Source organism: Chelmon rostratus, chromosome 6, assembly GCF_017976325.1.
Source record: "Chelmon rostratus isolate fCheRos1 chromosome 6, fCheRos1.pri, whole genome shotgun sequence".
NCBI lineage: Eukaryota > Metazoa > Chordata > Actinopteri > Chaetodontiformes > Chaetodontidae > Chelmon > Chelmon rostratus.
This window is the reverse complement of record NC_055663.1, coordinates 12062880-12077471: the sequence shown is the minus strand read 5'-3', so window position 1 is coordinate 12077471 and position 14592 is coordinate 12062880. Positions and strand designations below refer to the sequence as shown.

At 41.6% G+C, this 14592-nt stretch overlaps 1 protein-coding gene across 1 annotated transcript in view; it reads right to left on the bottom strand.

The window, feature by feature from the left end:
- Positions 1-14592, bottom strand: part of furinb (furin (paired basic amino acid cleaving enzyme) b) — a 77725-nt gene that overhangs the window by 19914 nt on the left and 43219 nt on the right. Inside the window, exons 4-6 of the mRNA XM_041938557.1 lie at positions 10969-11064; positions 8900-9028; positions 8707-8783 (exon numbers count right to left, since the gene is read on the bottom strand). Of these exons, the coding sequence (XP_041794491.1) occupies positions 8707-8783; positions 8900-9028; positions 10969-11064 (302 nt within the window). The remainder of the gene's footprint in view (positions 1-8706; positions 8784-8899; positions 9029-10968; positions 11065-14592) is intronic.

The window sequence follows — 14592 nt, the reverse complement described above, 5'->3', positions numbered from 1 at the left end:
ATGGATATGCCCTCACACATGGACCCTGGCACAACATATGGCAGGGTGTAATACATCACAAATGCAATTAAAATGGTATCATTGCTATCAAGAGGTTAAACTACGTTGTTTTACTGCTAACTACCTTATTTCATATAGCACAAATGGCAGCAGTCGATGGAGAGTTGACGGCTCCCTCAAGAACAGTTTCTGTACTTGCGTTAAATAGGGACTTGTGCCGAGGCCATTTTTCTTTTTCTTTTTTAGCAGCTTTAGCCGCAAAACCTTAATGACTTATTAAGTGTTGGAGAATCATTACGATTCACATACACAAATCAGTACATTTATCTGCTCATTAAAGAAAAATCAAGTGTATGAAAAAGCTTGAGGCGAGTATGACTGTACCAGTCTCAGTTATTCAGATTCCATGTGTATTAACCTCTGTACAGCAGGACATCTCTGTCTGCATACTAAGTGGCAAGTGGACCTTTTAGTGAGTATCTATTGTTTCATCACAGCACTAAAGTGGAACAGACCTGCCCACTCATTACATTTTAGCTCACCACTGCGCGCCTGACAGTGTCTGTCTGACTGACTCTACAAGCTCGTCCATACAAATCAGTCACGTTATTATGTGCCGAAACACTGCAGAGTGGGTGCTGAATGGTGACTGTCAGTCATTTCAAGCCAGAAACAAAGGAAGCAATAAGACCACTTGCCATATTGCGAGCGACCACTACGTAAGTTATATTCTATCTCTCACTTTCAGTGCTACTCAGACCTGGCACGATTTAATTTACTGCATTTTCATATTTCAATGTACCTGCTTAACATAAAAATAAACACAGATGAGATCTATCTGAAGACTTACAAGACACTAAGTGCTTCCTCTGCAAATTAATGCAGCACAGGGTCACGGTGCACACCAGTCTCCTTTTAATGTGTATGTCTCCACTGCTTGCACTTGTTTGTTTTAGGTTGAAGTTAAGCTACATTATAAAGCAATTTACTCTCCACATTTTCTTTCACAGTGTGGTTAATTTCCTTGCGGTGTAACACTCCTGAGTAAACACAGAGGAAACCCTGAATTCTAATGGGAACATATTCTTTCACTCTCTTGTAATACACAGGCCACAGAGCTTGTAACCATCCACACTGTCCAAAAGCACACATAGTCAGCAGCACCAGGGCTGGCCAGATGGCTTGGCCCAAAATACTACATGCTTGCGCTGTGCAGAAATTTGCAGCTGAATTGCACTGCTAATAGCAGTGCTAACTGTCACTGACTTTTATTTAAAAACAAACAAATAAAGGAAAAGCTTGGCTCACAGCTTTGCCTTTTGAAACAAAGACGCTCTCAATTTGTGTCTGGGAAATGAACTGTTTTTTTTTCTGGATCTGAATAGCGATGTTGTGACTGTAGCAAACAATCACAGCTCAATCTAAAAAAAATGAGCTATAATATTTTAAAAACTCAGACGGATGTCCATGATGGTAGTTTGACGTGAGGTCTGCAATTCCTTTAGCTGCAACTATCCGCACCTACAGTCATTGTTCCATCCACAGCATCGTAAAATAGGCTTTTGTGCTCCAGACAGCACATATCCTCAGACCAAGGAGCTGTGGCCACAGATGTGATGCCAGGCAGGGGATTCAGCCAGGACAGGCAGAGAGAACACAAAGCCAAAGGCCTGGGAAGACATTTATAGAGAGGCTGTACACACCAAGATGCAGCCGTTTTGTATACTATCTGCATGTGCACATGCATGTGTGTGTATGTGTGCGATCGAGTGAGTGGCCTGGATTGAATTCAGCTAAAACAGCCAGACAGTTTAATATATCCAGGGAGGCTCAGATGTGCCAGAGCGAACAAAGGGGTTTGAGACGAAGCCACAATTTTATCTGTCAAATGTCCATGAAATTAAATGATTTCTGAGACATTTTACTGAATACCTCCATTCTATATCCACTTAAAATAGACTGGAAAAGGTGTCACGCAATGACTCGTGGGGTCAGGCGTAACTGTATAGTTTGAAAAGTCAAAAGTTTATACATGAGACGTGAGAAAACAACAACAGGCTTGAAAAGTAGGGCGGCCTCGTCTCACAGAGAGACAATCACTGTACATAAATCATTACTGTGTGAGCCGCAGGATGGCAAAAGCCACATGCTTTGTTCAAAAGACAAGCTGTGGAGAAAAGCTTTAAAAAAAGCTAAGATAAAAGGCTGGTGATCTACAGACGCTCTGTTCACACAGCCAATGTGACCTTTTCCTTATCTTATCAGAAGGAGCAAAGGGACAGAGTGAGGTAATGCTTTTATCTTTCCTCCTCAGGACAGGGCACCATATTTGGCCGAGTCGCTGCCCTGCCATTTACTGGAGAATGTAGACATGTCACACGACACAATCTCTCTGGACATGATGCAATGTAACCGCAGACCATACAGAGTCAATATAAATGGTAAGTGGACTGCATTTATGTCGCGCTTTTCTACCTTAACAGACGGACAAAGTGCTTTCACAATATCTCCTCTCATGCACTCACATTCACACGCCGATGGCAGTGGAGCTGCCATACAAGGCGCTGGCCTGCACTTTAGGAGCAACTCAGGGTTCAATGTCTTGCTCAAGGACACTTCAACACATGGACAGGAGGAGCCAGTTGGAAAAGGTAAACTTTGTTACATTTAAGAGGCTCATTAGATCCAAAGCTGGATATATACTTGACACAAGGGGTTAATGGGAGTTCTGCTGCAGATACTTGCGGCGTAGGTTTTGATTTTTAGGCAGGTGTCAGATTTCACCAGCTGATATCACCATGGCAGCACGAGACAGACGTACTGTATTTGGTCAGGCTGTGTCATGGTTTAATTATACTCCTCACGGTGTTTACATTCTTTCATTTACTTTGTGACATGAGTGATGGGAGGAAGGTTCGCCTTGTCTCATTGCTGAATATAAGACTATTTCCAAGCAGTGACAGTGTTTACATTCTTTTATTCACTGTGACAGGGAGCTGGTTTTCTGAATAGGAGCCAAAAACAGTATTTCTCCACATTTTTCATTCTATCTTCACTCTCTATAATCTCTATCAGTATGGGACCGGAGGAACAACATAAGCAACACACTGACCAATCACAGTTCTTGTTTCCATGTTGGGGGAGTCACAAGAGACAGATAAAAAAAGAACCCACAACAACCAAAATCACGCAGCCTATCCTTAAACCTAGCTGGACTTTTCGTCCTCTGTGTGCGACAACCACCAAAAACAATGGATCCTACATTTCCTGTAATGCAACTTGACAGCCACTTTTATCAGTCTCAATCCCCATCTCTTAACGTCCACTTCTTTCAAACACCACACTTCCACTATATATGCAACTCTAAAAAAAGAAGAGCCAAAACCGAGCTGTCCCAGGTGACATCATCAGTTATTCTTTCAAACTGGCCAAAACCACAAAGACATTATCCAGCTGTTTTTACAGGCTGAGCCATGATCTTCGTAATGACGAAATTGAACTTCAGGTGTAAAAATGCTGTGCCCGTTTAAGCAACACGTGAACCCAAATAAATCAGAGGGCTCAATGTTCTGGAGGTATAACTAACAGTAGCTGAGTGAGAAAAGCAGATTATTTCTCTGTGATGACTTTCTCACACAGTGCTTGAAACAGGAAGACGTGTATTCAATTTATGTTCACAGATGGAAGGCAAATGTGTCCACACGTACACACTCATGTAGTGTTTGTGTTGCCCTGTATAAACCATGTGTGTTCAAATATGCATCACCCACTGTGACTGATGTCTAACCCATGCCTGGTTTAACTGTAGGATCAGTATCTTGGCATCGCTTTGTTGGTTTATATCTTGTTTTCAGAGGGACTGAATAGCGTCCGTTCACTGGAGCTGCCAAAAGGATTAGGCTATTTTCCTCTCTACTCAGCTCAGCTGTGGCCTCAGGCAGGTCTGTTCAAATGGTTACACGGGAGTGTGAAGTGGAGATCTCTTCGTTGTGTGGCTGAACACAGAGGTGCTGTCTGCGGACTTGTAAAGATGATCAGATGGGTTTGTTTCAGATTCCAGATCTGAATGTCCTGGGTTCGAGAAAACCGCATACATTAGATCATTTCTGCCTACGTACACTGACAACTCTTTTTGGTACAATACAATGGGCAAAAGGCAGAACACTTAGTCCATCATTTGTCATGACTATTTATACCTGTAGGCAGTTTACAGTCTCCAATACATCTGGATTACATAATCATGAGAAAACTCATGAGGACATGGGGGGAAAAAAATCTAACTCAACAAAGAAGGGGAAGAGAAATCTAAATGTTTTACTGTGACGCAACACAGTAACAACTGCGCTACTCCCTGAGTACAATGTATTATTACTCTGCTTATGGAGCACTGTGGTAGGAGAGGAAATAAACTCTATTAATGGAGCGACTCTGTTTAAAATGACCATTGCCAAATGATGAGGTATCTGGAAAGGACATAAATGACATCAAGGAGATGCACAGTGACTCAGAGTGCGTGACTGAAATCGTTCAATAAATAGAAGAATGTTTAAATCATGTTAAATGACTTAAAATCAATCAACTTAACATTAATGGAAAGACAAAAACACATTTCTAAACTATAACTTCATATCCAACAGTAAGAGTCAACATAGCAGGCTAATATTGACTGGCTCCAGGTGATGAGTAATGTCTTGTGGAATGGCTTAGGACTGCCAAATCCGACCACCATGAGCTACACCTTGTTAATGTTTTGGGAAAATGGCAGCTTTCAATCATTTTGTTTGGCAAAAATAATATGGAGGAAGGCAGGAAAAAAGAAAGAAAGCCGGAGGAATGAAGTTTAAGAATTAGGTCCCTGCCAACATCACCTCCGAAAAAAGTCTGTCTAGCTGTCTGGAAAATAAACAAGGGTCCCCTGCAGAATAAACAAGACGAGGGAAAGCAGAATTACAGTATTCAGGCTTGACAAAGATGGCAGCTTTGTAAACGATAATTGATAAACTCAGTGTAAACAGTGGAGGGCATTTATCTGCAGCATGTGATGGCCAGAGTAAATAAAACAAACATTTTTTGTGTGCCGGTTCTCTGCTCTTTTATCCACTGACAAGGATAGCAGTCAACAAAAGAGTCTGAGAACCCTTTTGTCAAACTCTAAAGCATCAGCCTCAGAATGACAAATGAGGTCTCATAACAGTTTTCTCTTTTACATAATCATGGTCACTTTTTACTTATGACTAAATTGAGCTACAATTGGCACTATTTAGCCACACAGGTAATGTACTGAAAAACATTTGTCTATTTAAACTTGTCTTCTGCTTCTTAAACCACTGAGTAAAAAACATACTCAGCATAAGAGCATGAATGCGGATGCTCTGGGACTGTCAATTCCACACAATGTTGTGTTCTAAAATGTGTCATCAGTGAAGCCAACACTGTGCAGGTGCGACCTGCTGTGTCAAACACTGCAACAAAGGTGCTAAAGCAAAGGATGCAGGAGGAAGCTGTCTTCTTTGATTTGGGCTCTCCTCCAGTCTGGCTTGTCCTGTATCACCCCCTTGATGACTCAGGTTTATTACCTCAATACAGACTTTGATATGCATGCAGCATATTAAGAGCAGGGCTGTGGATTTGCAGAAACCAGGACGGGTGTTTTTATTTGCATTCACATTCTTAAATAGTGAACGTTTCAGGCCTTAGAAGCGACTTGTCTGGCAGAGTTTGGCCAAAGGCACAATGCCCACAGATAGTATTTAACCGTGTTGCCTCTTTCTGCTGTTGCAGCCTGAATTCAAATTGAGATTTCTTTTTCTTCGACAAAGTGCAGCTACAACTCCAGAGTGACACATAAAATGTTTATTTAATCTCCAGAGTCAGATTTAAACAATATTGTTGAATTAAGTAAGTCAAAATCTTGAATACCTAATCAGCAGGAAATCATTGATGAGGGATGAAGATCTTAGTTAGTTAAGAGTTTAATGAAATTAAACTTAAGATGTGTGTCTTCTGCAGTGACTGGTGCAGGTGCATTTATTGTACCATTTTTCCTACCCAGTGCATTTCTGCTGAAGAAGCACTTTCATGGTCAGGGAAACAAATAGCCACGCACCAGCAAGGACAAAGCAATTTGATGGTGCAAGAGATGTGTGAAAATAAGTCTCTTGGTCTTTCTCAATGCCATCCTCCATATTAGCCATCTCTTCCTTCATCTTCCCAGCCTCAAGCTTATGTCACTTTAGCATTCAGGTGCTGATGGATTGGTTCAGAACGAAGGACACACACGGCTGTGTAGCACGGCAATAATTTTCTAATAAAGGCTGTCTCTATACAATCTTATGGTGAGGGCATGTGGATCAATTAATGGGGGCCTGTGAAATGTTTCCTATAGGAGCTACTGGCTCTCCACAGTGGCGTTAGAGGGACAGAGACAGTGTGGGCAGCTGAATGCATTTGACGAAGAGGGGAAAGTGTTTGGTTATACATATGTGCTTCATGAAATTCAAACCATTTTCTGAACTAGTCTGTTTTCTTTCTAGAGATAAGCATCGGCTGCTATAGACAACCTGTGAGAAAAAAATCAATCATTACATATACATTATAAATGAATGATTCTGAGCAAGCGGTAATTAAAAATTAAACATGGGTTATTTAACTTTTGGTTTGACATATTCAGGCAATTTGGTCTCTCATATTGATACAGGTAGAAAAACATCTTCCAACATCACAGTTGATATCCTGATGATGATAATGCCCATGCTGCACCGCTGCTCTTGTCACTCTGAGGTTTTGTTGAGTGTTCTGCTCTACCGACAGGCTGTGCAAAGGACGTGAAATCAATCCTGCTGTCCTCTCCTCTTGCCCCACCCTCTACACTATTATCACGCCGATGTAATGGAGGAAAAGTGGAGGAAAATAAGAGGGAAAAAAAGGCATTGTCATGATGGAGCACCAATGGAATACCTGCTTGGCCAGGCTTCAACCAGCCTTCAACTTAGCCTGGACCCACTTCAACAATATCTGCCAGAGTTGCCAACTCAATAGCACAGAGCATCTCTATGGGAAAACCCATAGATGAAAATTCCAAAAAGCAGCCTTGCATGTCATCAGTACAAATGAACTGGCCTTCACGGATATGGAAGATGCCCGCCTCCGACTCTCCCTTGCTTTTTGTTGTCCTATGAATATATTCATATAATCTCATTGTGAGGGGGTTGTGAGCATTACTCACTGTCGGCCTGTATTACACTGTGGTGATTTACATAACTCATTGGATATAATTTGTCCACAGGTCACTCCAAACACCGCAGCGCCACGCTTGTACACACGCAGACACACCCTTGCTTTTCATTCAAAGCCCATAAATTGATCCTATCTAAGATAATTGCTTTGGCAATTCCACTAACGTGGGTAGGGGTGTGTGTGTTTCTTATTATGTGTGTAAGTGTGAGTGTCGTTCTGCAGTTATAGCACAGTGCAGTTGAGGAGCTGAAGTGAGCCAGAGGCAGGAAGTAATCTCTTCCAGTGGTGCTTTGTTCCATCAGCAGGACAGAGTGGGATCTACTTTACACTGACAGAAGCGACCGGGGTCGCTCCACATGGCTGCTTGAGCTGTCGGCAAGGACGAGAAACAAGTCCTCTGCTCAAAAACCTGCTGACGCTACCCTCTTTCAAGATGAGTAAATGCTGTAGATGAATAGATCACATTTCAGATGAGGACACAACCTGTACAGAGGCAGCTTAGAGAGAGATAAACAATGTGAGAGTTCAAACCATAACAACTGTGCAGAAACGATTCGATCCTCACAAAGTAGTTTCTACAGTCTCATGAAAACTTGTTAAGCTTACTTAGCTTCTCCCTCTGACCGACTTGCAAGCGGATGCTGCGCATTGAAACCGAAATAAAGAACAAAAACAAACAACAAACAGCTACAAAAAGGCACAGTGGCAGTTGTCCAAGAAAAGAGCGAGATTTGAGACAAATCCTTCTGTGCATTTCAGAGGCGGGATGTAGCTTCTCATCTGCTCCAGGGGGATTGGACTAAGGCGGAGGACCATGGTGTTTGGAGAAAGGGGGAGAGGGGAGGGGATGAAGGTTTAGGATTCGCCCTCGCTGGAGCTTTAGCATTCCATCATTAAACTGGGGCAAACATGTTTTAATGCGATCACTGAAGACTGGAAGGGAAGAGCAGGAATTACTGAGGGCAAGTAAACAACTAAGATATTAGCAAGAAATAAGTGCCAAAGTGGCTGTGGGGCTGTATGGGCTGAACCTTGAAATGCAGCTGCAGTGGCTTGGCTTGTGTACCGAAGCCAGAAGACGAGAACAATCTTTCAAGACTTTGCAAAATGACTGCACCAGTGCTTTCAAACTTCAGATAATTGGCTTCTAAATGTAAAATTCTTCAGCCAAAAGCACTGGACCAAAGGCTGTTCAGACTCGTTGCTTTCTCACAAGCATCATTCTCTGACAGCTAACATCTGTAGGAAGCTAGGGCAGAGTCAAAAACAACAAGGTTTGGACAAGTGTTGTTTGGTAGAAAAGAGAATCCCAGTCCAAATTTTTTTCTCAGTTTCACAGCTCACTTGCACACTTATGCAATGAAATTAATCATGTCTGTGCCTCTTTGCCAAATTTCCATAAAGTCTGAAAGCTCATTTTGAAGCAGTTCCGAGTCATGCTGTTGCCAGATTGATGCTTTGCCAAGTTACCTGTTCTCATTTCGCTGTGTGTATCTTGGTTGGGGGTCAGCATCTCCGTCGTTAACATCATAGCTGGCCTCAGGGTCCTAGGAGAGACATAAATAAGGTTTGGATGCAAATCACGTGAACTTTGTTGTCATTTGTCTGAAAATGAGGTTTACAAATGGGGGAGGCCGCTTTGCACTTGTTGTTTTTAACTCACATAATTGCTGATGAGGTCAGGATGGTCCTTCTCAATGCCATCGTCTAGGATAGTCACCACTACACCTCTTCCTGTATAACCTTGAGCCCAGGCTACTTTGGTATTCAGGTCTTGATGTGTTGGGGTGGACTGGAAGAGACACAAGACTTCAGTTCAGTTGTCAATCTGCTGTGACTGAAACTTCCCAGAGAAATCAGCAGAAGAGGTCTATTGGCAGGAGAACAGCTAAAAATCATCTGCAAGGACCTTTTGCTTGCTGCAAAGTCGTATATTAATAAATGTATACAGAAATGCTACTGGTGATACAAAAATAAACAAGACATAAAAGGAAAGATCAGAGGTGGCCCATGAACATTTAAAATATAATTCTAATGCATCACCCTGACACGTCTGCCTCCTCAGGCTGCGCTGCCCAGTCTGAGCATCCCGCTGCAGTTACGCTGTCAGGAAGAAGACACACAACCTGTTGCAGGTCAGAAATCTTGGTGAGAGCATTTGCCACTCTCACAGAAGAAACATCTGTTTGTAAGCTTTGAGAAGAGGTGGGAAGGAGACAAATAGGGAATACAGAGAGGTAAAGCATGATTTGGACGAAGACTCGTACTGAGAAGTATGAAGAGAAGGGAGCGCTGGAGGTGAGAGAGATGGCTCTAGATAAACACATCAGGCGGATGGACTAATGGAAAAACATCACAGACAACCTTCACCGCCCCCTCCTCTGTTTCCTGCTGAGTTTTCTCCATGGGGCACAACTCCTGCATGTGCACCTCTGTGAGCATGCCCAGACACATAAGCTTACATTCATGGATGTAGACTTTGAACTGGCACAGAGACCATTCAATACATATTTTAAGTAAATGTTTGCTACAAATGGATGCACCTAAATAAACCAATATAAAAGGCCTCTAAAACAGTTATACTACTGAGACAAACTTCGGCAATGGTGGCAAATAGTTTCATCAAAAAATAAAAGACCAATAGTTTACACAGTAACACAAATAATTAGTTTTAAATTTGAGATGCATTTTCTTGCTTTGGTGAGTTTGATTCTCTCGCAAATTCTTATTTATTTATTTTGTTTAAGACGTTTTTTGATTATATTGACATAAATCTGATTCCATAAACCATCTCTGTTCCGTTTTCAAGTCAGAGCTGTGTAGAATAGAGAAAAAAAGATTTAAGTCCTCCGACAATTAGAGGTCTAATGCTGAATGGCAGAGGTGGTTTCACAACTTCTATCCACTGGTGATTTATGTCTGGGATAGTCAATGTTGTCATTAATCCGTTGTCGTGACAGAGGTTTTGTGCATACAAAAAAGGGAAAAAGGGGAGATTAGAGCAAATTGAAGCATCTCTGAGAAAAACTGTGAATAACGAAACAGACATAGAGCCAGGAACATTTTCTATCAATGTTTCACAGGTGATGCAGCTTAGTAGTCGATCTGTCCTGACATTTCATTTTACATTCAACTCAGCATCCTGGGATTAGTCGTATTATACATTTCACTGAGGAAACCAAGTACTGTTTGTGAAGCTGATGTAACTAAGCCCTTCAGGGTTACAGCAATTCAATTTATGCTTATCTGAGTGACCATAAGGGAATTAATAACTTCTGCCACTGCGATAATGAATACATCTTTAAATCAGGTAACCTCACAAGCTTCTGCACAGCTGAAAATACTGAGTATCAGAAGAGGGCTGAATGAGGTGGCCTTCAGTGTTTAGTTAGAAATAATTACATGGCAAAAACTGAAAAAGGTCCAGCACAACACTTTGATATTCACAAATCTGAATGCAGAAAAGGACCTCCACCGTAGCTTTGAAATCTAAAGTATGGAATACAAACAGATTAAAAAATCATCATACATTCTGCTGACTGCATCTACTTGAACTTCTTTGGTTGTAATACTACATCTTTTAGACAACAATAATCATGCTGCCACAAATTGCACGATGTATACCATCTTACAAATCATATGCATAGAATGAATGTTTGACATTTTCAACACATTTGCCCTAATGACAGAGTAATGAGGTCTAGGCTGTAAAGGTAAGAGGCCATCACACACCAGGTACCACTGCTTGGGGAAATCAGGGTCTGTTGGGTCTTCATAGACATCCCGCTTCTTTCTTCTTTTCACCACTTGCTGCTCCGCCCACCGGACCTGGGGTGCCCAGAGACACACACACAGAAAATTCACAGTTTACACAGTTATCCTCACAGGATTTTGTGTCATTACTAATGTTCTAACGTCAGAGTGTTGCCATGTCCCACAGACCGTAGACGTGGAAAAACACGGCCTCAGCTGTGTTCAAAAAGTAATAACTACAAAGAGAGGCAGAGATGTGAAGCAAATCTAATTTATTTCATTCCTGAGATGCAGAGGGAAAGTAGCTACTGTACAGCGAGCCAGAGTCGAGGCCTTTGAAGTCCTGGAGGCTGCTGGGGTTTGCACAGGGTTGGTAGGGGTGAGTGGTAATAATCGCTACTATCACACATGGTAAATGTCATTTTATTGTTTCCGAAGTTGCAAATAAAATAAAAATACTTCTCGCCAAAAGCCACACATTAACGAATCAGTTGATGCCTATCCACTTGCCAGTTAAAACAAAGGATTCCTCTTCTTTCATGCTTGTATCAATATATTTTGACAGGTACTTTGCTTTGAGAGTGTGATTGCCAGTAGTAGGAATGATTAGAGATAACCATGGAAGTGATATTTCCACTGATTGTTAAATATTAAAACACAAGCTACAAAATTACTAGATGATTGAAAATAAATTCTGTTTGAGCTTTTGTCATGTTACACTGGCAAACCTCTGGGTGAAAGCTAGCAGTGCCTCTGTTGCTTATTCCTTCAACGTCCCTGTCAGCAGCAGACTCTCCTCACCATGGGATGGTAATTTCACCATGTGTGCTGATAACTGAGCATTTCATATCTAAACTGTGAGGCATGATCAGATAAAGGCTGGCACTTTGTAACCTTCATCAGGAAGTTAAGCTCTCATTAACAAAGACAACATCTGATTAGTTAGTAGTGAGGTTTGAAAGCACATAACCCCCAGTGACTGGGGATGCACAAGCCAGTGAATTCCTAATTGCCGGTCCCAAGCCCGGATAAATGGGGAGGGCTGTGCCAGGAAGGGCATCCGGTGTAAAAGCCCTTGCCAAATAAAATATGCGGATCATAAAAATCAGATTTCCATGCTGGGCTAGGCAGGGCCCGTTTTTCCAGAAAGATGGTAAACGGATAATCTGCTGTGGCGAGCCAAATGGGAAACAGGCGACAGAAGAAGAGGGAATCAAATTCCTGCTGCTTTATCAAACACTACATTTTGTTCTAATTAAACAAAAGCAACTCAGCAGTTTTTCTTACATTTGTAAATTATGGAGCAACACTCTCAAATTATAGTGAAAAGCTAACTTAGGTCTAAACTAATACTTGCTTGGGTGGAGTGAAACTACATTAGAGACACTTATCTTCTACAGTTATTTTAATAAATGCTGTTGTGCATTTTTATAGTCAGTGATAAATATATCTGTTCCTGATTTTTTGCTGAAGATGACAAAGCTTGAAGCCGTTCCGCAAGACCAAGGCGAAGCGTGTCTAAACTTGTGAATTTCCTTTACAATGCTCGGCATATTCTGAATGTGTGACTTGAGTCAGTTTTTCCCTTTTCGCTGGTTGCTGTGGGAGTTGTTCACAGTGTGTGAGGTTTCTCTATTTGCTGGATTTCATGATAACATGCTCTTATAAAGCACAAATCTGAATGGAAACGTGCTCAGCAAAGCCACCAAGGGAGGTGTGGCTCCTAACCCAGTTGATAATGTCGCCTCAGAGAATGAAGCCATTAACCTTATTCAAGTGACCCTAGACTAATTAACATTCATCTCATTTCATTACATTTATAACTGCACACGGCTGACCTCGTTGCACTGCTGCCCACTGCACACCACAATATTATCAGAGCAAAATTACAACTGATGCAGGAATCAGATGATGAGCTGATAAAGCCATTTACTGTGAGATACACAGACTTTCATTTATACAGCCAATTAATGCAAATGATTCAATGTTAGCACATTCAACTTACAGTGTAACATAACCTAAGGAAAAGTGACATGTGACAAAATGTGGAATGCAACAAGTGGGGCTGGATGAGGTACTTAGGCATAGTGAGTGTTTTCCCTACAGTAGATGAGTGTCGGCATGCCCCCTGTTTGGGGAGGCAGAGAGTTGTACAGGCACAGTACAACAATAAAAATAAACCTTTTGCATCTAACAGACGAGCTTTGTGATTCTCCATGAGTATCTGCTTTTGTAGAACAAGTAAACTATGAATTATGTACTTTTTTCAGTACAAAACCTACAGCTCAACTACCAATGAATGAGTTCATATCTCAACAAACAAACTCCTCCTAAATCAAAAATACTCAGTTTGAGACTCAATAAAACAGTTGGCCAAATGAACATGAAACCAACTGATGTCTCTTGCATCTAATAGACAAGCTTTGTGATTCTCCCTGGACTCTCCACTAGTTAGCAATATTGGATGCGTGCATTTTCTGAATTATTTAATATTCTGTGGGCCGGATGGGAATGTGGCAGGCTGGATGTGAACGGTGGGCCACCGGTTGATGATACGGGCTGTGGGCAGATTGACTTGCTGTGCGGATTGACTTGCGGCTCAGACATTGAGAAGCCATGACATAGAAGATCAACTTGAAGATGAAGATTTGGAGACGGAGACTGAAGGGGCGAAAAAGAGAGGGGGGGACTACTGTGGAAAATGGAAACTGAAAGAAACTGGAAATTAATTAATTGGCTTTTCTGGTGGTAGTGCGTGGAGTGTTTTCTACAGTTGAGAAAATACAGCGCCAAGGGAAAGGACTGCCTGATGGCAAGGCAAAGCGTTGAAAATATTCAAAATGTAGCGTACACTTAAACCCATACTAATGACTTCAGGTGGGCTTTCTTTTAGGTGGATGAAATACACTTCGCTGTTGACCCTGACCACAGCAGTACACTGCTAAGCTTATGTGCTGGACTCCTGTCTGCTTCTTCAAACTGAAAAAAAAAAACAAAAAAAACCTGAACTACCACCTTTATTGACTGAGAAAAACAAGGTCTAATCGATATATTCAGGAAGAACAAGACAATGATGGAGAACTAATAAGAACACAGAGGTACAGTATAAGCAGCACATTGAGGTCTAGGACAAGGACAAAGACTAAACACAACCACACAAAGAAGCAATCATGAGACAAGAAAGAGGTCTCTGCATGGCCTAGGCCCGTAATCCACTTGAGCAATAAACTATTTGTTCCATCTCTTGCACAGTGTCCTGAGGGCTTTTCCTGTCTGATGACTCAGAAGAAGCCATGCTGGTATTGTTTGTAACACAGAGACACTGGTAGAGAGACAGCCTGTGCTTTGATCTACAGATCTGTGTTCCCACAGTTTATGTAGAAAGATGATATGCTAAAGGACGATCCTGGAGAGTTTTTATTTTATTGTAGTTATCAACAAATGCCATGAAAAAACCAAAACCAACAACGAATTGAAAGTATTGTCTGTGCATCCGATGCCTGATATATCTCACTCCTCTCTGCCATATATCTCCATATCTGCATTGTTGTCCAAGGACTATTAATAACCCATCAGTGAGCCACAAATTATGATGAACATCGG